The 21371-nt window shown below is 52.2% G+C and overlaps 1 protein-coding gene across 3 annotated transcripts; it reads left to right on the forward strand.

The window, feature by feature from the left end:
• Positions 1 to 256: 256 nt before the first annotated feature.
• Positions 257 to 16229, forward strand: Amotl2 (angiomotin like 2). 3 transcript variants are annotated; one of them, XM_006243680.5, is made up of 10 exons: positions 257 to 453; positions 3045 to 3837; positions 6613 to 6907; positions 7722 to 7866; positions 8136 to 8228; positions 11433 to 11728; positions 12361 to 12671; positions 13030 to 13244; positions 13670 to 13846; positions 14497 to 16229. In XM_006243680.5, the coding sequence occupies exons 1-10, from the start codon at positions 447 to 449 to the stop codon at positions 14553 to 14555; spliced, it is 2391 nt and encodes a 796-aa protein (XP_006243742.1). In that variant the 5' UTR covers positions 257 to 446; the 3' UTR covers positions 14556 to 16229. The 3 variants fall into 3 exon arrangements, with proteins under 3 accessions (XP_006243742.1, NP_113905.1, XP_038938030.1); NM_031717.1 differs by lacking the exon at positions 257 to 453 and adding an exon at positions 823 to 910 and having other exon boundaries at positions 14497 to 16224; XM_039082102.2 differs by lacking the exon at positions 257 to 453 and adding an exon at positions 1020 to 1680.
• Positions 16230 to 21371: the final 5142 nt, after the last annotated feature.

The raw sequence follows: 21371 nt of genomic DNA on the forward strand, positions 1-21371 counted from the left end.
CTAGAATCTTATGGCCGAGTAAAGAGCAAGTGGTGACCCGCCTTGTGCTTGACTTAAAGCTGAACGGAGCTGGGGAGAAGTTAGAGAGAGTGCCCAGTGAGTGGCTGATTCATTTGGGTAGTGGGTTAAATCCACCAGATTTTCAACCCAGATTCACACACTTCCTGTAGAGGCGGGATCTAAAAGAGCTGGCGAAGGTGTTTGTAAACAATAAAAGTGCAATTCAAAGTTTGCCGCTGGGGGGTGAAATAGTAGGGGTTAGGAAAGAGGCTGGGCAGCTGCGGGCCGAAGCATCGGTTGGTTCGCCTGCAACACGGCCCAAGCTGGGCGGATGTAAAGTGCTTTGCAGTCCTCCCGCCATCTCCAAAAAGCCACAGACCCCTCTTGCAGCCACCACCGGGCGTTCGAGGCTTATCCCTGGAAGTCGTCCCTCGGTGCATGTAAGGATGACGGGTGAGAACCGGGTGCGGACAGTGGTGGGGCGATCTTGGGACCAGTTGGTTAAGACACCCCCAACAGCTAGGACAGCAAGGCAGAAGGCAGGGAATGCCGTACGGCCCCAGAGCCCAGGGTGGCACAAGGGGACAAGGCTGAGGCCAGCCCAGCCGCCGGCCGCAGCGCCGCCTCCCCGGAGGAAGGCGGGGGCTGGGCCAGGAGGCGGGGGGAGGCGGAGAGCGGAGGAGGGCGGCGCGCTGAGAGGTTATTTGTGGTTCGCTTTGATCCCGAGGGGGAACCTGAAACTCTCACATTCCTGGCATAGCAGCCGCCTCCAGCGCGGGCTGACCTAGAGGCTGCGCACTGGGGCGCGAGCAAGCAGATCGTCGGCGCCACCGACGAGTGCGCACCTCCGTTGCCGACCGTACCTAAGCCGAACCCGGTCTGCGTGCGCCGGCAGCCGCGGGCCGCAGCGGTAAGCAAGGCGCCTGGCGCTCCGGGTAGTGCGCGAAGCCTGCGGGGACGCTTCCCAGCGGCACCCGGACACCGCGATCAGCCCGACTCTTTCTGGAGATCGGAGCTGGAGTGGAGGAGCCTCCCCGGGGAGGGGACACTGTGCACCCTTTCGAGGATTGATCCTGGGTGTCTGTCTAGCCTAGGCTGCTCGCGCTTTTGTGGGGGTGAGGACACGATTCTCCGACCCACTGGGGCTGGAGGAAGGACAGAGGATCAGTGTTTGGGAGTGTGCGTCTCGTACGGGGCAAGTGAATAGCTGCTGTAGGCATATCTCGCCGAATACGGGGTCACCGTGATTGCTTTGTCTAGATTGGGGATACAGGTGGCTTTTACCGTCAGCTAGATCAAGAATTCCTCTTTGTCTTCCTTGGAAAATCCTCTCCGGAGCCACGAACTGGCTCTCACTTAGAAAGAATGCAGCCTGCTGTCCAGTCCGGTGACGTCAGCGCTGAAGTATTTGGAAAACAAAGAGGGTTAGGGAGAGAGGCGGACCCGCGATGCTTAAAGACCTCTCGCGGGTGTGGGTTTTGCTTGCCCGGGGCACTCGGGCAACCACCAGTGCTAGTGGTCCACCTCGGTGGAGGTGGGAAACGCGGGAACCCTGGTCTGGCTGACTTAGAGACTAGCGTTGGTTCTTTTTGCTGGAGGGAGCCCGAGCCAAGGCCAGAGAAGCATGTTTGCTTAGAAAGGTAGCTGGTTTTCCGAGTGCAGTGTTCCAGAGCAGCCCAGGTACAACGTCCGAGTAAGGAAGCTGATTTTTAGAAATTGCTCAACCCTAAGAATTTGAAAGATTGTGCATCTAGGGGATTAGATTGGGACGTGTGTGTGATGAGAGGCCTCGGAAATGTTCCGTGCTCCCGGGGAGCCTGGCTCATAGTTGGCGCGCCTGGAATCTGTCGGGAAGGCTTTGCATTCCTTCTAGCCGCTCCCGGATCCTCCTTAGCGGGAGTCAGCCCAGACAGTGATTAACGTAGGAAATGCCGCGTAGAAAAAGCTGCGTGCGAACAGTCTCAAGTCTTACACATTGTAGGGTGCAGCTGGGGTGGGGGTGGGGGTATTAGTTGCCGGCTTGGGTGCCCTCGGGGCTCATTACCAACATACCATTCAGGGCTCTGCCAACACATCATTCCCAAAGTGGGGCTGCACACTGGGGATAGCACGGAAGAGAAAGGGGCCACATCCCCACGAGCCCTTCCTTCGTCTTCCCCCTCACCTCATTACCCCATCAACTGGCATAGGTGGTCGTTACTAATATCAACAGAGATACAGAGGGTCATCCCCTGTGTACCTCTAGGGTACAAGTAGAGGCTTTTCTAAGTTTGTATGTGTGTGTGTGTGAAGAAAGGAGGAGGAGGATCAATATTTTGCTGGCTCAATTACTGCAGTCACACCTCTGCCTCACCAGTTCACATGCAGCTTCTCAGGCTGCTCACCTTGCAGAGTGACTGCGAAGGTCATCTGTGACAAGGATTTATTTTATCTGCAGCCCAGGGTCCGACTCCTGGAAGAGAAGCCAGTGGAGGGTGGTGGACTATGGTGGCTCAAGCCTCCTCATTCGAAACAGTCAATGGAGTCATTTGCTTAGGGCTTCTTTCTACTGGGCTACATTCTGTCTTTGGCCACTCTGCGAGTAAACTGAGGTCCTACTGCTTAAGTGGTTGAATTTGATGGACACCTGTCCTGGGGTCACTCGTGAGAGCGTTTGGGGGTAGTGGCTGATTGTAGGCGAGTGTGATTATTAGATAACCTTCAGGTTTTCTGTTGTATTTCTGTGGTCTCCATACATGTCCTTAGAATGGTAAGCATTTGCCAAGGATTTATAGCATGCCAGGCGTTCTACCTCTTACATTTCAACTCCCAAGAGGCACACACACACACACACACACACACACACACACACACACACACGGCAGACTAAGATCAGAAGCTCAGTAACTAAACTTAATCAATTGATGGCCATATTGGCACTTGGATCTGGGCCTGTGTAAAACCACCCAACTATCTCACCTTCTCCTTCATCCAGAGTGTTTTGGCAAGTGCCCCTCCCTCCTTTGTATGTGCTTCCACTGACTGCTATTCTTTCTGTCTGTTAGGTGCTCTGAGACCAGGTGCCTGCTGGCCATTGTCTAGGCAGGTGTGTGCAAGCCAGAGAAGCATGAGGACACTGGAAGACTCCTCAGGGACAGTCCTGCACCGCCTCATCCAGGAGCAGCTGCGCTACGGCAACCTGACAGAGACTCGCACTCTGTTGGCCATCCAGCAGCAGGCCCTGCGGGGTGGGGCTGGAGCTGGGGGCACAGGGAGCCCCCAGGCCTCCCTGGAGATCGGAGCACCCGAGGACAGTCAGGTGCTACAGCAGGCCACCAGGCAGGAGCCCCAGGGCCAGGAGCATCAGGGTGGAGAGACCCACCTGGCAGAGAACAGGCTGTACCGACTCTGCCCACAGCCCAGCAAGGGAGAAGAGCTGCCCACCTATGAGGAAGCCAAAGCCCATTCGCAGTACTATGCAGCGCAGCAGGCAGGCTCCCGGCTGCATGGTGGGGACCGGGATCCTAGAGGGGCCTCAGGAGGCAGCCGACGTCAGGATGAGGCTCTTCGAGAGTTGAGGCACGGCCATGTGCGCTCCTTGAGTGAACGACTTCTGCAGCTGTCCCTGGAAAGAAATGGTGCCCGGGTCCCCAGCCACATGAGCTCTTCCCACAGTTTCCCTCAGCTGGCCCGCAGCCAGCAAGGTCCCCAGCCCCGAGGACCCCCAGCTGAGGGCCCGGAGCCCCGTGGGCCACCACCTCAGTACCCACACGCTGTAATGGCTCAGGAGACTGCGGCTGTCAATGACCCAAGATACCGTCCGAGAAGCAGCCCACACTTCCAGCATGCTGAAGTCAGGTAACCTTGGGTTTCTTCTAGTTCAGTGTCCCAGGAGGAGAACCCCAATATCATACATGTCGAGGATCTCAACTTTCATGTCATGATCCCGATCCCAGGGCACCCCCATCAGCTCCTGGGGCTGTCTGATGTAAATCTACTCTCTTTTTTTTTTTTCCTTCGGAGCTGGGGACCGAACCCAGGGCCTTGCGCTTCCTAGGTAAGCGCTCTACCACTGAGCTAAATCCCCAACCCCAATCTACTCTCTTTTGTCTTGAGAAGGGAGGGCTGGTGGCTGGAGGGATGGGAGGACTTAGCTGATCCAGTTATGGAAGCACATGCCTGAAATATTTAGGTGAGGCAGGAAGATCACAAGTTGACCACCATCCTGGGCTAAGTAGCAAGACTGTCTAAAACAAAAAGAAACTGACATCATTGTTTTAACTCAGAATATAGATGGCATTGTCTATAGCATTCAAATAAGGAGGGGAGGGTCCCAGGGGATGTGAAGGGGGGTTCAAAGGTGAGAGTTTTTTTTTCTTTTAAAGAAAGGACTAATTAAAGACAATGGGAACCCTTACCAAACTGCTCCGAGTTAAGTAGGCCAAAGGTGGAACTTCTGGAAGGTTTTTAAGAAAAAGTGGGCATTTTTGGTTGTTGTCGTCAGTCATTGGGATGTGTTGCTAATGAGGCTGAAAGAACTAGGTGGCTCGCTAAGCCACTTCTGTACAGTTCTGCCTTGTCTGCCAGTTAATTACTTATTAGGGTGTCCCTTGTGCTTGTCATTGTGGGCCTAGGTGAGTGAGTGGTTTTGGTTTGTTTGTTTGTTTGTTTGTTTTTTGGTGGAGGCTCAGAATGCTGTTAACCCAGGGTAGTGACTTGGCTTGACTGAATGTGAAGTCTTGGGTGTGTGTGTGTGTGTGTGTGTGTGTGTGCGTGCTGATCAACTCTTATAAGAGATATCAATATCAGCCTTAGAGAATGGGTCATAGAGGTGGGAGACCAACGAGAGCAAGCAGGAAGCTAGATCACTGCCGGAGTCCAGGTTCCTAGAAATGAGGGGCCACCTTAGTCATCTTAGCTGGCCCCTGCGCCTTTTCCAGAGAAACAGGCACTGCTGCTGTATCTCCCTGGAGGTGGGGTGAGGTGGGGCTCCAGGGAACCTAACCTGGAGATCCTCTGGGTTCAAGGTCAGTGTCTGGCTCACTTTGCCCTTGCTGAGTCCTCATTTGGTCCCTCTATTTCCCACCAATTGGTTTTCCCACCAATTGAAGAGAGTGGTGGCCCTGGGCCCTCGTGGGTTTACTCCAGCCTCCTGGATCCCCACCTCGCCTCCCACCTCAGGGCCGGTCAGGAAGAGTTTCTTCTTTTGGACCAGCCCTCTTGAACCCTGCCAGGAAAAGATAATATCCAGGCAAGGAAGTGGGCTGTTTGCAGGAGAACAAAAAGACAGGGAGGAGGGCAGTGGGAAATGAAGAACCAGGAGTGAGTGTGAACAACGGAAAGGAGTCGCTATTCTTCTCTGGGGCTAAATCATTCTTGAAGAATGTCAGTTGTGTCTGCCTGGCCTGTGGGGGGCAGGGAAGGGTGGAGGGGGACAACAGTTTTCTGAGGCCACCCTGAGAGTGACCACACTTGGCAGCAAGGGAGAGTTTAGCCAGGCCAGTGGCGCTCTCTACCCTGCTCTCCCTGGAGCTGGTAGGAAAAAGCACATGCAGGCTTTTTCCTTGGCTCACCAGATGAGGAGTATTTATTTGTTAGGGACTGAGTCAGGGGCTCAAAGAACAGGGGAGCCATAGGCTACAGGGACGATTTTTGAACACTGGGAGTTGGGGGGGGTGGGGGGGGGTTGGGGGGGGTTGGCCCAGAAGTGAAATCCAACTTCCAAGAGGCTTCTGGAAAATTCTTAGTATAACTGAGAAGGCGGTTGTGACTCTTAGGGTTACAAGGCCCCAGAAAGGCCCTGTGACTACCTGTGCCTCACTCTGTTCTCTATTAGAGCATGAGGATGTGTTACACTCATGGCCAAGGGCCGGTAGAACGCAGTCCTGAGCTCCGCTGTTGAGCTAATCCAGAGGTGGCCCCTTGTTCTTCATAAACTGAGTTGCTCACCTACAGAGATGGAGTCTAGACAGTCATGGGCGAACCTGCTGTCACTGGTGTCAAGCCCAGCTTCTGTGGCTCCTCGTGATTTAGCAGACACAGGTGACACTTGGCAGACACAGCACTGGTTTGCTGAAGGCCTAGCAGCAGCGGGAGCTGAAATCTGTCCCCGTTTGTGAGACTGAGCTCTTCTGATTCTCTGCTGTCACCTTAGCTGGGGGGTCTTTGAAAAGAGTTTTAGTAGTTGGGGGTAGCAGGACCCTGAAACAGAGAGGGGAAAACTCAGGTGTGCTGCTTTAGCTGACTTGGCTTACCTGCCCGAATCCCTTTACCCCCACACCCCATACCTGGGATTTTGTGTGGCTCCCATCCCCAAAGAACCTTCTATCAATTCAAAAGGTCAAGGGTGCGTTTTTAAAGATAATGTTTAAGCTGTATTTGCTTGGGACAACTAGGATGGCTTGGGCTGATCCCTAAGGCAGCTGTGAACAGAACGAACGTCAGGATGCAGCACCCTGCACACGGGTCCCACTCTCTAACTCTTCGAATCTTAGGCACATAACCTTGTGGCACAGGCTCTCCCTATAGTAGCTCCCTAAAGCCGGGGAGGCTCAATCATCGGCAATAATAGCCAGTGAGTGTGTGTCTGTCTGTGTGTCCATCTCTGAGCTCCGATCACCTCTTCTCTTCCAGGATCCTGCAGGCACAGGTACCACCGGTTTTCCTCCAGCAGCAACAGTACCAGTACCTGCAGCAACCCCAGGAGCACTCCCCACCCCTCCATCCAGCCGCTCTAGGCCATGGTCCCCCAAGTTCCTTCAGTCCACCTGCCCTGGAGGGACCACCCGGTGCCCAGGCCACTTCGGGCAGTGCCCACCTGGCCCAGATGGAGAGCGTGCTGAGGGAGAACGCCAGGCTGCAGAGGGACAATGAGCGGTTGCAGAGAGAGCTGGAGAGCACTTCAGAGAAGGCCAGCTGCATAGAAAAGGTGGGGACTCCCGAAGGCACTCCTGTGTGGGCAGTGCAGAGGGAGGCAGAGGAGCAGGGAAGCCTATCAGGCTGCCTTCTGCAGCACATGCACACACACACACACACACACACACACACACACACACACACACACCCCAAGCTGACTCCAGACAGCTGAGGAACAGCCAAGAGGCCTGCCCTGTTGCATGAGCAGTTGCTGGCCAGTGGTGGTTAGAAAGAACTCATTCACTAGCTCACTGCACACTTGTACCCTCGCCCTGCACAGCCCCCCCTGTGGACACCTCCCACAGAGAGCCCTTTGTGCACCCACACAACAGCCAGTCTGTTCCAGGCCAGCTCTGGCCAAAGAGAAAGCCCCTCCTCTTAGGGAGAAGAAAAAGCAACGTGTTGGCAAAGCAAGCCAGCTAGGAGCACGTGGAAGACCTGTGGCTTCCAAGTGGGAGGGGCAGCCACATGCTCTGGGCAGAGGCAGCTCAGGCTGGGGTCTGGCACCCCCACTTCCTCGGGGGAAGCCTAGCCAATTGTGTACTAAGGCTCAACTTTAGCAATAGCCTCAGGCCTTCCACTTACCATCTATCTACAGCATTCTGAATAGGCTGAACCACCTATATCCTCATCCCTGGTCCTTGGTAAACACTAGGCACGGGGCAGGCTGGAGGTACCATACCACCCTTGAAGAACATCTAGCCCAGGGTCCAGGCAGTAGTCTGGCCTACCTAAGAGGCTGCAGTCCTGTGGTAATCTCACTAGATCCACTGGCCTCCCTCCCTGGGACCCTTCCTGACAGTGAATTTATTGTCTTTCTCTTACAGCTGGAAAATGAAATCCAGCGGCTCTCAGAGGCCCATGAGAGCCTGATGAGGACCTCGTCCAAGCGTGAGGCCCTGGAGAAGACCATGAGGAACAAGATGGACAGTGAAATGAGACGGTTACAGGACTTTAACCGAGACCTTAGAGGTGAGAACTGGGCTCATGGGTTGGGGACGTTGGGAGGACATCATCTGTCAGACTTTGGGGCGGGGCTCTGTTTTAGGGAGGAAATTCAATTCTACACTATTGAGGCCTACATTAGCCCTCATCATTGGGCTCTGATCTGAGCTGGGACTTCCTTATAATCCCATCTCCCCAGCTTAGAGGGTGTGAGCATACAGTTAGGGCCAAGATTAAAGTCCAGGCTAACAGCATCCCTGGGTGTTAAAAACCTCTTTTCTCCTTATTTGAAACAGAGAGATTGGAGTCCGCAAACCGCCACCTGGCAAGCAAGACCCAGGAAGCCCAGGCGGGCAGTCAGGACATGGTGGCTAAACTGCTTGCTCAGAGTGAGTAGGGGACCATTTGAGAAACCTGGGTGGGTGTACAGGCCATGAGGCCACTATGACGTGACCCCACTGCCACGACCACTCCCTTCCCCTTGAGGTTTAACCCGCTTCCTGGCAGAGTGGTACTTCAGGAACAGTTTTGCTGAATGGCTGCTGTGGGAAGGGGTGGTTTCCAAAGTTGGATGGGGACTAGGGAACAGTAACTGGCTGAGCCACACAGTAGGGACTCTCAGTACAGCATTAGTCCCTTCTGTAGGGAGGCCATGACAGTCCTGGCTATAGTTAAATGGAGGACAGTGCTGGTTCTTCAGAGTTTCCTAGCAATTCCAGGCAACAGAAAGGCTGGGGACACAAGAAGCTACAGGGGATGGTTGAGCTGGCAGAGCGTCCTTAGGGTAGCCGCAAATGGGTTTGGTCAACAGCTCCGGTCTAAAGGAGGCATTCATAAAGTTTCTCTTTAAAATAATGAGGTCCGGGCTGGAGAGATGGCTCAGTGGTTAAGAGCCACTGACTGCTCTTCCAGAGGTCCTGAGTTCAATTCCCAGCAACCACACGGTGGTTTACAACCATCTGTAATGAGATCTGGATGCCTTCTCCTGATGTTGTCTGAAGACAGCTACAGTGAACTCTTATATATATAATAAGTATATCTTTCCAGGCATCCCGGGAGCTTCATTAGTTGAGCTGAGCTAAGCACCTGGCCAGCACAGGGTAGGAATTCATCCAGAAAATGGCAGGGAGGTGAGATGAGCTTAACAGGTACAGGGGAAAAGTGTTCTTGAGCTGGAGGTTTGAGATTAGGAAGGCCCTAGTGACCCCAGATTTTCTGGGACCAGCCGAAGCATGGAGGCCGCAGGAGGAGGTCTCAGACACTGAGGGGAAATGGCAGACTTGTAGGTAAAAAGGAAGGATACTTATGAGAGTACTTTGAAGTGTTTAAAGAGGTGAAGACTCTAGAGAGGGGGGCTTCTGGATGGCAGCCGCCCCCTCACCCTCTTCCTTCAGGGACTTAAGAGTATTTGTAAGTTTGGCAGGAAATGGGCTCAGATTGGGCAAGACCTAGGCTATCCACTACTACCTTTCAAAACGGGGTGGTTAAAGGTCTCTAGAACAGAGGTGAAGGGGAAAGAGGTGTGTCGCCTAAGGGTTTGCCCTTGGGAGTCTGCAGAAGACTGGGAAGTTAGGGGTGCTTTGGTGGGAGGGGTGGATTTTGGACCCAGTGGCAAAGAAAGGAAGTCTTAGGGAGGGTTTCTGGAAGCCTGCAGAGGGGGAGGGGGGCAGAAGCAGCCGGGAGGCGTTTCCGCTCCCCGGGGAGCGAGCTAGCGCCAGGCTGTTCTTGGCTTCTTGCTGGAGCCATTAATCTCTGCAGCCGCGGTGACCTGGATGCCTGGCATTCCAGAGCCGCTGGGCTGTTCCGCTCCCAGCCCGTCCCCCTCCGTTCCCTCCCCTCGCATCCCCCTCCCTGCGCGCCTGACAGTGGCGCCCTTCGCCCTGGTGGCGCCCTGCCTAGCTTTGGGAGGAGAGAGCATGAGCACAAAGAGAGGCTGGGACCTGAATGTGGGGAGCCTGCTAAGTAGACTCAGCCTCCCACTGGCAACCATGGTGTCTTAGAGATTGTACAAGGCATCTGGAAACACAACAATAACAACAAAACCGGATCCACAGCCCCTAGGAACTAAGAAAAACCCTAGCATTCACAGGTTTTTGTTGTTGTCGTTTTTTTGTTATGTAACTGCCATTCCGAAATGGCTGAGGTTGACCCTTATTTCTGGAGGGTACAGAATCCCCCCCATAAGCCACTGGCTCACCCTTTAACGAGTCATAGCAGCAGCCCCCAGCTCTGCCTGCATAGCCTGTTGGGCCTTCAGGAGCTGGCTGAGGCCTGACTACTGGTCCTGCCTGCTTTGCACAGGCGTTACGTTGGGCTGGCACGCGGTACGGAAGTATCTACTTCCTAGTACTGCTAGGGCTGGAGTGAGGCTGGATATTATTCAGACCCCGAGGGGCTTCTTCCCACCACCCCACTCACCAGTTGGCAAGCCAATGGAGTATGAACAGTTGCTTTAAAGTATCATGGAATAGCCCCATCATTTCCCTCCACACCAGAGTGAGGCCAGTCCAGGCTGGCTGCAGCCTTCGGAAGGGCAAAGGAGATGGCCCGGATTGCCCCAAGTTCTCCTTCCATGCTGTTTAAGGAGTTGGTGATGGGAGGCCTCTGCATACTAGGACCGTGGCCTAGCCACGCACAGCCCAAAGAAAGTTAAGTTTCTGCTGTCTTCCCAGCCACATTTCAAGAGATCAGTAGCTCAAGGTGGCCTTGTTAGTTACCGTTTTTTGGATAATGTAGAACAATCCACTATAGCAGAAAATCTCACTGATGTTTTGTTCTACAACCCTGTCCCCTACAGTGAGCTCTCCAGGGAAATAGGCTGCCAGTCTTGGTCAACTCACCCAAGACTCCCAAAGGGCGAGTGCTTCCAGGCGGAGGGTGGGCTTAAAGCGTCTGTGTTCTTGCCTTGGCTCGCTAGGTGGAGAGGCTCTCTTAGTGGGGCTTCTCCAGTCAGTTAGCAAAGTGCTCAGGGATAGCTAAAATCTTGGACACAAGTCTTTGGGCTAGCATCCTGTTCATTGCGCTGCAAGGTTTGAATTCCCTTGTGGGCCTGCATGTGGGTCCACAGACCATGGGTTTCTGAAAGGGATGCTAGTCTGCAGGCTGCACTTAAGAGTCCATTTTGGCAAGAAGGACTGTATGCCATATTGCTGGAGGCATGTGGTTCCCATGTTTCTTTTATTAATCAGGAGCCTCAAATTCTACCTAGATTAAATGTGATAAGGTCAAAAGTGCCCTTCCTGATCGAATGACCTTGCTACAGTACCCTAATCTATAAAAGGTTGGCACAGTTTCTGCCTGGGCCGTCTGGTTATCACGAAGCTTAAGGAAAATATGCTTTGGTGATGGCCATGCCTGGCACAATTGGAGCAGCTGAAAGGCCACTTTAGGTTGGTTGTTCCAGCAAGGTCACAGGGTCAGGCTCTCCCATTTACTCTTACCTTAATCTGCATCTCTCTGAAGCGTAATACGTAACTCGCTGGAGTGTCAAGAGCGTGTGAGAGAGAGAGGGGCAGCTTCAGTACAGAGCCCACAAGTGGGTAAAGGTGGCCACCATCACTGACCCACTCCTCTTTAACGTCTCCCCCCGACAGGCTATGAGCAGCAACAGGAGCAAGAGAAGCTGGAGCGGGAGATGGCGCTGCTGCGTGGTGCCATCGAGGACCAGAGGCGACGGGCTGAACTGCTGGAGCAGGCTCTGGGCAACGCGCAGAGCCGCGCCGCTCGAGCGGAGGAGGAGCTACGCAAGAAGCAGGCCTACGTGGAGAAGGTGGAGCGGCTGCAGCAGGCGCTGGGACAGTTGCAGGCTGCTTGTGAAAAGCGGGAGCAGCTGGAGCTGCGTCTGCGCACGCGCCTGGAGCAGGAACTCAAAGCCTTGCGCGCGCAGCAGGTAAGCGCGGGAGACCGGTGCCGCTGGTGGCGCAGGGCAGAATCTAAGGGCTCCCCGATCTCTAGGTTTGTCCCCTTGGAAAGATGATTGTTCCATGTCCCCCTTAGCTGCTTGTATAGCGAAGGATCGGCCACGAGCCCTACCGTGGCACTTAAGAAATTTGGTACCTTAGTACCAGTCAGTAATAACGTTCCTGTCGAAGACTGGACCGCTCTGATCCATCTTCCCAAAATAGGAAGGAAGGTGTCTGAGCTCTGAGTCCGTGCTTGGACATAAACATCTCTTGTGTTTACAAACCAGATAGAGCTCTGTCTCCACACCCTATCCTGTCATAGAAGTAGGGGGACCAACGCTTAGTCGTCCCACCGTGAATGCCACTCACATTCCAACTCCCATCAGAGAATTGCTTTTTTCAGTCATCCGTGCCCCTGTGCTCCTGACCACCAGGATAAAGGAGGGGATGTGAGGATGTTTGTTATTCCCTGTATCTCTGGGTGGGAGTAGAAGGGCTGTGTGTGCTGTGCATGGCCGAACAAAAGGATGCATCTGTGAGAGTCTTCGTGTAAGTCTGAGGAACGAAGTTCCCCGCACGCCAGCCTTGACCCTTGACCATGCTATTCCTTGCTCTGCAGAGGCAGACAGGCACCCTCACAGGTGGTGGCGGTAGCCACACTGGGTCCACGGAGCTCAGTGCCCTGCGACTGTCAGAACAGCTTCGGGAGAAGGAGGAACAGATACTGGCTCTAGAGGCGGACATGACCAAGTGGGAACAAAAGTATTTGGAGGAACGGGCCATGAGGCAGTTTGCCATGGATGCGGCTGCCACTGCGGCTGCCCAGCGAGACACCACTCTCATCAGACACTCCCCCCAGCCCTCGCCCAGCAGCAGTTTCAACGAAGGCCTGCTGGCAGGCAACCACAGGCACCAGGAGATGGAGAGCAGGTACCGTAGGGTCGGGCAGGGGTATCTGTAGTCAGGGTAGACTGGTGCTATCCAGTCTTTCTGCCCAGTCCTTTGTCCCTGGTAAACAGGCCCCACCCATAGCAGCTCAATATGTTTGGCATTCCAGAAATTATAAACAATTGCTTCCCTGAGTGAATCCCTGATATGCGCAGGCTTGAGTTGGGTGGGTACCTCCCAAGCTCTGGCCACTACTCCTCTGTAAGGGATCTTACAAGGCCAAGAGGCCCTGCCTGCCTCGGGGAGGGATGTCTGGGTTTCTTTCCAACTTCCGTGAGGTGGGTGGGATGGAGGAGCTGAGCCTGTGGGTCTGACAGTGTGACCTCCTCCCATGTGACAGGTTGAAGGTGCTCCATGCCCAGATCCTAGAGAAAGACGCAGTGATCAAGGTCCTTCAACAGCGTTCCAGGAAAGACCCTGGCAAGGCTACCCAGGGCACCCTACGGCCCGCCAAGTCGGTGCCGTCCATCTTTGCAGCTGCAGTGGGGACTCAGGGCTGGCAAGGGTTCTCAACCAGCGAGCGACAAACTGATGCACCTGCCCGACAGACAGTAGGTATGAAGAGGCTTGCAGTGGGGTGGAAAGGTGTACAAAGTTTGGAATGCATATTACCAGACTCTTTCTCAGAATACACACCCACTGAGACCAGGGCTTCCTGACCCCTCTTTTAGGGGACCTGGCTTATTCTTTGGCTCTCATGACCCTGAAACCTCCTGTTAGTAGAGTGGATGCTAGACCGCCAGCTGCTTGCTAATAGATCTAGTCAAGGTTCTACGGTTCCTGAGTGAATACTAAGAAATTCTAGATTTCAGCCACAAGCATCAATGCCTAATGTGACCCCACCTATTCCCATTTTCTATCCATTAGACATCTTGAAAATTAAGAGCTACCCAGTCCACAGGGTTTGCTTGGGGTGTCCTTCATCAAGACCTTGTCTCCTACCTCAAGCAGTATCCATCAGTGTCCATTCTTTCTTACAGACCGTGGACCAGCAGAAGAGCCCCCGGCCACACCTCCTCTCCCTGCCCACACCAAACATGGCAGCAGAGACGGGAGCACCCAAACTGATGGCCCTGCAGACAGCACCTCTGCCTGCTTGGCCTCAGAACCCGACAGCCTCCTGGGGTGCAACGGTAGCCAGAGGACAACCTCTCTGGGTAAGTAACCCCACTTTATTAGATGGGGGTTGAGGACATGGTAGAGGTGTGAACTGGGACACGTGGGCCCGTTTTCCTCAAACTCATCCACCATGGGAAGCCCCACAGTTGGGTGTCAGAAGTTGTCTCAATGGGAGACAGCCGTTGAGCCATTTCAGAAAGGAAGCAGCTCAACAGAAGGCACTGTACTCCTCCCCAGTTGCCCTCACATCCTCCTGCCAGTACAAATATCTAAGATGAAGGAACTTGGCCTGATAGTGATCTTGGGTTGGGAAGCTCTTTGGAAGAGCCCAGAAAGGAGAAACTTTAGAGGAAACCTTTTCTCTTTCTACTCTGATTTCACATTCGCTCTTGCATAGCTGCCTGCGTGTGCCCCCATGATCTCAGAAAAACCACAGGGATGATAGGAATGCTGCAGCCAGCTTCTAACCCTGGGGGCACCCCTCCACCGATCACTCCAGCTAGTTCAGAGTCTAAACACAGGCATGCTTCCTCAGCTGAGGGGAGGGAGGAGCCTTGTGCTTAGAAGAGGAATCCGAGGACCAAGGCAGCTTAGGGAAGGGAAGGGGGTCTGTGGAAAGATCCTGTGTTGGGAGCTGAAGAGAATCAGTGGATAGTACTCACAGTGCAGTCTTGTGTTCTTTCTCCAGACTCTATAGCTGCAACCAGAGTCCAGGATCTGTCAGACATGGTGGAAATACTGATCTGAAGGAAGGAGGCCTTGGGGACCCTGAAGCCTGGCTCCCCCATGGCATTCCAGCAATTGTCTTCAAATGCTGCACCTCACTTCCTCCAACCAGCAATGGTTTGGTGCAGGAGCTCAGAGAGGAGCACTCCAGGGGAGCCAGAAAAGGCTGCACCCCCAGAAGACTGCTTTTTTTTGACCTATATTTCTCCCACGACAATGAGGAAGGAAGAGGTCTGTTGCTGGAGCAGGAAGGGGCTGAGCCCCCTCCGTCCTGCCAGTTTGTATTTGGGCATGAAGGGAAAGGAGACTGGATTCTGATTCCCAAGAATGGCTGGACACCAGCCAAATGGTCTGCAGGGATAATCAGGCCAAACCATGGTGTTCTGTGGCTAAGCATGGCCCCAGCCAGCCCTAACTGCTCTCAGTCCCTCACTGCCTTCTTCAGATCACTAAGACTTGAATCTTTTGGGGAACCATTGGGAGTGTGAGCCTTTCGGGAGCCACCAGCATGTCCCCTTGCTTGGAGTAGGTTAGAGGCCATTTGAGAGGCCCGCAGAACAGTGTGTTTTGTATATAATTCTCTTTCCTTGGGAACAGAAGACTAAGCATGCTGGTTCAGAGTCTCCTTCCAGAGCTGTGCTGCCTGCCCCTGCTTGCCACAGTTCTTGAAACATTTGACAGGTCTACCAGATGTCCCTCTGCCTCCAGTTCTTGGCGGTGTTTTTTTGATACTGGTTGCCTTTCCTCTGTTTTAAACCCCTGTGTTCAATGCCCGTGGGATTCTTGTCACCAGCCTTTGTTGTGAACGGCTCCACCGCTCCTACCCCTGGGACATCCTGTCAGTTTGGTTATAAACTGAGCCAGATGCGATGAGCCACAACAAGCGGATATCTGTCATACCCAGCCCCAGGTTCTCTTTGAAGAAACTGGAGACGTTGTTCTCATAAACGTGTTCGTTCCCACCAGCAGGGACTGGGAGAGGGAGCTATGCTGTTAAAAGTAATCGGTGAACTTAAAGAAAAGTCCCCACTAGGTGCCCCCATCACAGAATGGCACCCAAGAGGCTGGCTCCTCGAGCTTTGGTGCCCCAGCCCTGAAGCAGGGCCAGCTACTCGGAATTAGGCAGCCTACCAGCAGCAGTGACTTTAACTTCTGGTCTTAAAGTAACCCCCATTCAGCTGAAAAAGCGATTGGTGGATTGCAGATCTGTTGTGTTTTCTCTTGTTGTTTTGTTCGTTTTTTCTCTCATTGTTTGAAGTTCTGTCTGTTGTTCCATTCCCATGGTTCTCCGTGTTTCCTTTTTAAACATTTGCATTTGCTGGGCAATTGCGTATTTTTTTAATTCCCCTTTTCCCCTGTGTAAAGCTGAGAAATACATCTGGTTCATGTGCGTTGTTTACAAAGATAAAAGTTTAAAAAAAAAACAAAAAAAAAGGAGGGAAAAACAAAAAATATCGTGAAAGAAAAAAAACAACTTAATATATTTTGGATTAATATTTGGTATTTCTTTTAAAATATTTTTTTTGTGCTGTGAACGTTTTCTGCCAAAGACCATGACGTGTGTCTGTGTGTTTAAGTTATCATGAATATTTAAGGTGCAAACATGGCTGTTTTGTCACGCCACTCTGTACCAGGATTGCCGAAGCATTCCACTGGGTATGACAGTATTTTAATAAAAAAAAAAGCTTATACGGAGATGTTTATCTGTTTGTTTATTGGTTGAGACACTGTCTAGGTTTGAATCTAAGTTACCTTCCAACTATAGTTTCTCCCACCATGGCCTCCGTAATGGTGGATTTCCAGGTGAGTGCCACCACCTCCAACTCCAGGCCTGGTTATCTACAAGGATGAAGAAAGAGGGGAAAGGTTCTGAGGGGGTCACCCACGTCTGCTTCCTCCAAGATATGTGCCACTTCCAACCAGAGATCATGTGAAATGATATTAAGGATAGTTTAAATGACATGGCTGCCCTTGCCTCCACACTCTGCCTGCGGTGACACAGATCATCTGAGGGTAACAAGGGTAATCAATTGTGATTTGGGTTGCTGTACAAAGGTGCCAACACATTACCCACTCTACTCTCTCGTTCAGTGCACACAACCTTGTTAAAGGATACCATGTGGACCCTCCAACCGGACCCGTGCACAGTAGGTCAGAGAGTGACAAGTTCTTGGGCACCTGTTTTCAGCCACCTTTTGTGATACCATAACCACTCTTCCCAAGGTTCACAAAAGTATTTCTCCAGCACCCCCTTAATCTTGGCATTGAATCCAATCAGAATGCAGGTGGGCGTAAGGATAACCAGGAGGCAGCAGACCACCAGATGGGCCATAAAGGCCCATGACAGCAAGCGAACCTGTGACCATGGGTGAAGAGCCTTCAGGGCCAGTGTGGGCACTCACCAGCCATCTTGGAATGACCAAGTTGGTGTTCTAAAGAGGGTGTCTTTTGCCCAACCTGCTTGTCATAGGAATGGAATTGAACAGATGAGCAGAATTCAGAACACACAAAGACTTCTCTAGCCATCCTCATAGCAAGTGACTATGGACTTTGCTGTCTCCCTTCTCTGTGACTATTAAGAGTTCCCTTTATATTTCCTGTAGACTGAAAGAAGGAAAAAATGAATCCCAATGTGTGGGGGACATGTATGTGTCCCCCAGAGGAAGGTGCAGGGGCAGCAATATTTTCTGTTTTTATGCTCCTCCATGACCCTCTGACTCCCTTGTAAGTCTTCTCAGAGAAGAAACTAAACAGGTTATTCAACTCATTCTGCAATCCTCCCTAACTGAGCCCTGGAAACAAGCAGCAGCTGGTGGTGGTGAGTTGGAAAGGCTCTGAGGAGAAAGGTATTTGCCTCAGGTGTCTGGACACCTGCAAAGGGGTGGGGCCTGGGTGGTTCTGCTAGGCCCTTTAGAAACCAAGTTGGTCAGAGGGGACAACCTAATCTGAGCCCCCATCTAGGATGACTAAATAGGCCTGGCTATGTGGCTCAGGGTGTGTGGGGGGGAGTGGGGATGGGGTGGTGGTGAAGCATACTGATCCAGGAGCTGTATATGAGCTACTGGCTTGGCTTCTCTCCTCTCTCTCACCTTCTGGTTAATTATTAACTCTCCCTTAGCACAAGAATGTGCCAAGCTCAAAGAGCGTCCTAACAATGGGCCAAAGTAGCGACAGTAAACAGATACGAACCAAACCGACAGATAGCCAAAGCCTCCCCATGGGTCCCAGGGAACCCCAGCTGGACAGGAAACTTGTTTTTAGAGCCGCCACCTTGTCTCTTAGCCCAAGTGAGGATCTAACGAACACTTAGTGTCTTCATAGGCCTTGGTGGGTGACCAAGCCAGCTGGAGCAAGTCCAGAGACCTCATGGCAGCCATGAGGCTATGGGTCAACTATGTCCGGGTCTAACCCAGGCAGAGCACTACAGCATCCTTTGGAAATGGGTAACTTCATACACCATGAATCCCCCATTTTGAAGTGCACACTTACATCTCAGAATTTACTTTAAGCCACTGGTCAAGCACCGGTCAGCTGATCTACTTTCCACGTGGCCTGTTAGCTCCCAGGATAACTTCTTGAACTTTCTATAGCTGACAGGATTCCTCCCTACATCCTGGACCTAGGAGCAATGGAACCCACTTCCACCCAGCTGCAAAGGTCACTGTTTGCTCTAAGCTGGAGCCCTCTACCACTAGACCCTCCCGTCATGAATCCCAAGTATGGGGTATGAGTTCTTCCCAAATGGGCCAGTGAGTATTGGCTCTACAGAGAGTTGCCTTTTTTGTTTTTTTTTAAGAAAAGTCTGAATCTTACTTAATTAAATTTGTAAGAAAAATGATGCCAAAGTTGAGTCTGTTATATTTTTGGGGTTTTTTTGGGTTTTTTTTGGTTCTTTTTTTCGGAGCTGGGGACCGAACCCAGGGCCTTGTTCTTCCTAGGTAAGCGCTCTACCACTGAGCTAAATCCCCAGCCCCATATTTTTGTTTTTTAAGGGACCTGTTAAGGCTTCATTATTAACGTCACGTTAACTCTACTTAGGAGCACTGGGCATCGTGCCTACCCAAAGAGGGTTTTAGGAAATGCCCATGGTTAATGCTTACCTTTGTCTCTTTTAGTGGGGCTTGGAACTGGAGATGGAGTAAGTTGAGGTCTATGGCACTAGCAGTCTGGAAGTCCAGACAGATGAACCAGCCTAGCAAGATCTGAATTTATGTCTGACCTATGTCTTGGGCCTCCTTTGTGCCGCAAAGCAAACCTCCGGTCCTCAGAAGCAGCAGCAGGATGGGGCCTATCTGACTGTAGCCACTACACTGTTGAGGGGACACCATGCTCCTCTATTCTGATGGTCTGCCAGTTTTGGATTTAGAGCATGGCCAGTGTCATAATCTGTCCTCAGATAGGTGTCTTTTGCAAGTCCAAATGTTCCTACCTAAGGACACATTCCAGGTATATTAGGCAACCTCATGGTCATTTCTCTGTCAGGACTGACCCTTCTTGGATCTGTCTGGCCCATGACAATGACTTTCTAGCTGCGAGGTCCCTGTCCAGACCCTCCTCTGCAGCTTCTGCTTGCTCAATATAGTGTACTGTGGTAATCTCCACAACAGATTGCATCAGCAGCAAGCATGCGAGCCTCTCTATGGCATAGCAGCAGCTGTACAAGCGACTACCAAAGCTTGCCCTGAGAACCATGGAGACCTTCATTTTTATGTGTAAGTGTGTGCAGTGTATTTGTGTGTGTGTGTGTGTATGTGTGAGCGCGTGCGTGTGCGTGCATGCACGCGTGTACAGGTGCACATGCCCCTGTGATGAGGCCAGAGGAGGATATTGTGTTTCTTGCTTTATCAATGTCTCATTCCCTTGAGACAGGGTACCTCATGGAACCTAGAGCTAGGCTGATCCATCAGTCCTCCTGTCTCTGCACTCCACAAAACTGATGTTGCAAGCTCACCATGCCCATGCCCAACTCTTTTCATCTGGTCTAGGAATCCAAACTCAGATCCTCACATTTGCACAGCACAAGAGCCTTCCTCCCTAAGGGGTGAGCCCTCTGCTTTTGTGTGGCTGACTTCTCTTTCCTCCATCCTGTGTCTCTAAAGTGGCTGTGGTGTCTCTGCCTTTTTTCCTCCCACCACTCACTCACTTTTTCATTCATTCATTCATTCATTCATTCATTCATTCATTCATTCAATAACAGATGTTTACTGAGGCCAAACAGTCAATGTAAAGTGAATTCTGCTTCCGAACACTTTATGTCCCAACTGTCTGTTCGATTGTTGTATGCCCTCCCGAAGCCAAGCTCAGGATTGCTCAGAAGTGCTGTGTGAATAGTCTAGACAGGAACTGTCCCACATCTGTTTCTCTGGCTCCAGATTTGATCAGGCATCAAATCCCTACACATGCAGCATCTAAATAACACTTGGCAGTTCCGCTCCGAGCATCTCACATGTCATTTCTGTGCCTAGGACGCTTTCCCCATGAATATCGCTAGCAGTATCCATTGTCTTCCTCCTCGATTCTTTTGTGGTCCCACATGAGCTGGAGACAGGAAAGAGCTGCATTCCAGGGCTGAGGGACCTCTTGTCAGGGGGACATTCTTTAGGGCTCTGCTGGCTTGAGAAGGAGCCTCAGGTGAGATGACACAGCAGAGGCATGTTCCCTGTCTACGTGACAGTCACGTGTGGCCCCAAGCAAGATCCAGACGGTAGTCCCTGGGGATATTTTGACCAGAAGTCCAAAGTCCCACCCCATTGACCAGACCCCCATCATTCCCTAGAGATGAGAGGATGACAGGGACTTTGTGGGCGGAGTCCTCCAGGTCAGAGGAGGAGAAGCTGAGCCCCAGGGCCTGGGCTGAGCCATAGGAGTGCATGAACAGGCAGCTGTGGGTGTGTGAGCCCAGAACTGGCCACACAGGATGGCTGGCCCCTGAGTCAAGCCCAGGCACTGACAGCCATATGAGCCTAAACCAGTAGAGCCGTGGGAACAGCAGGTCCCTCCACCCCTAAGAAAGCTGCTCTTGCCTGGAGCCACTTCTCCCTGGCTCTGCCAGCCCTGGGATCAATCCCTCTAGATTCGGGCCAGAAGCGGGGTGGGTACAAATGCTCTTTCTCAGGTTTATCTTCTGGTGCTAAGGTCCCAAATTCAGATTAAGATAAAGGTATCAGGTTGTCAGGCAAACGGGCTCCTGAGAACATCCTGTAATTCTCAGGCGGCGTCAAGCTCCTTGCCCTGCCTCTCTGGAAACAGAACCTCTGAAATCAAGGATCAGGGAGGGGGTGGGTTGCCTCTGGGGCCAGCCTCGAATTAGCTATGTTACCAAGGATGCGACCTTGAACTTTTGACTTTCTCACCTCCACCTCTGAAGTGCTGGGACTACAGGAGTGGACCCTGATGCTCCTTTGGTGTCATTTAGGGTTGAACCCCAGACCTCACGCCCCTTGGGTGACACGTGCACATACATATTCTTTTTAAAGCAAATCTTATGGGTGTGTCTTGTTTTCACGTATCTATGTGTAGCACAGAAGAAGGGTGGTGGTGGTGGTGGTGGTCGTGGGGTCAGCCCTTATAAATGGAGACAGCCGCGAGTTTCCATGTGGTTACTTGCAACCAAACCAGGATCCTTTGCAAGGGAAGCCATACTCTATATCATAGACATCTCTCTAGCCCTCACACATATGACACACATGTTCTTATGAACCTGCATCTACATCTACAACAGACATGCACACAAGCCCCGAAACTACAGATTCATGTGTGCTCTGAGCAAACGCCAGCATCTCCAGTGAGTGGCAAGCATGTGGGTGAGATGAAGTCCATGTATCAGTCCAAGAAGTA

This window comes from Rattus norvegicus, chromosome 8 (genome assembly GCF_036323735.1).
Source record: "Rattus norvegicus strain BN/NHsdMcwi chromosome 8, GRCr8, whole genome shotgun sequence".
Lineage (NCBI taxonomy): Eukaryota > Metazoa > Chordata > Mammalia > Rodentia > Muridae > Rattus > Rattus norvegicus.

Coding starts and splice junctions, on each gene's coding strand:
- Amotl2 (XM_006243680.5), top strand. Junction 8,229..11,432: donor GGCTAAACTGCTTGCTCAGA/GTGAGTAGGGGA, acceptor TCCCCCCGACAG/GCTATGAGCAGCAACAGGAG. Junction 13,847..14,496: donor CCAGAGGACAACCTCTCTGG/GTAAGTAACCCC, acceptor TTCTTTCTCCAG/ACTCTATAGCTGCAACCAGA.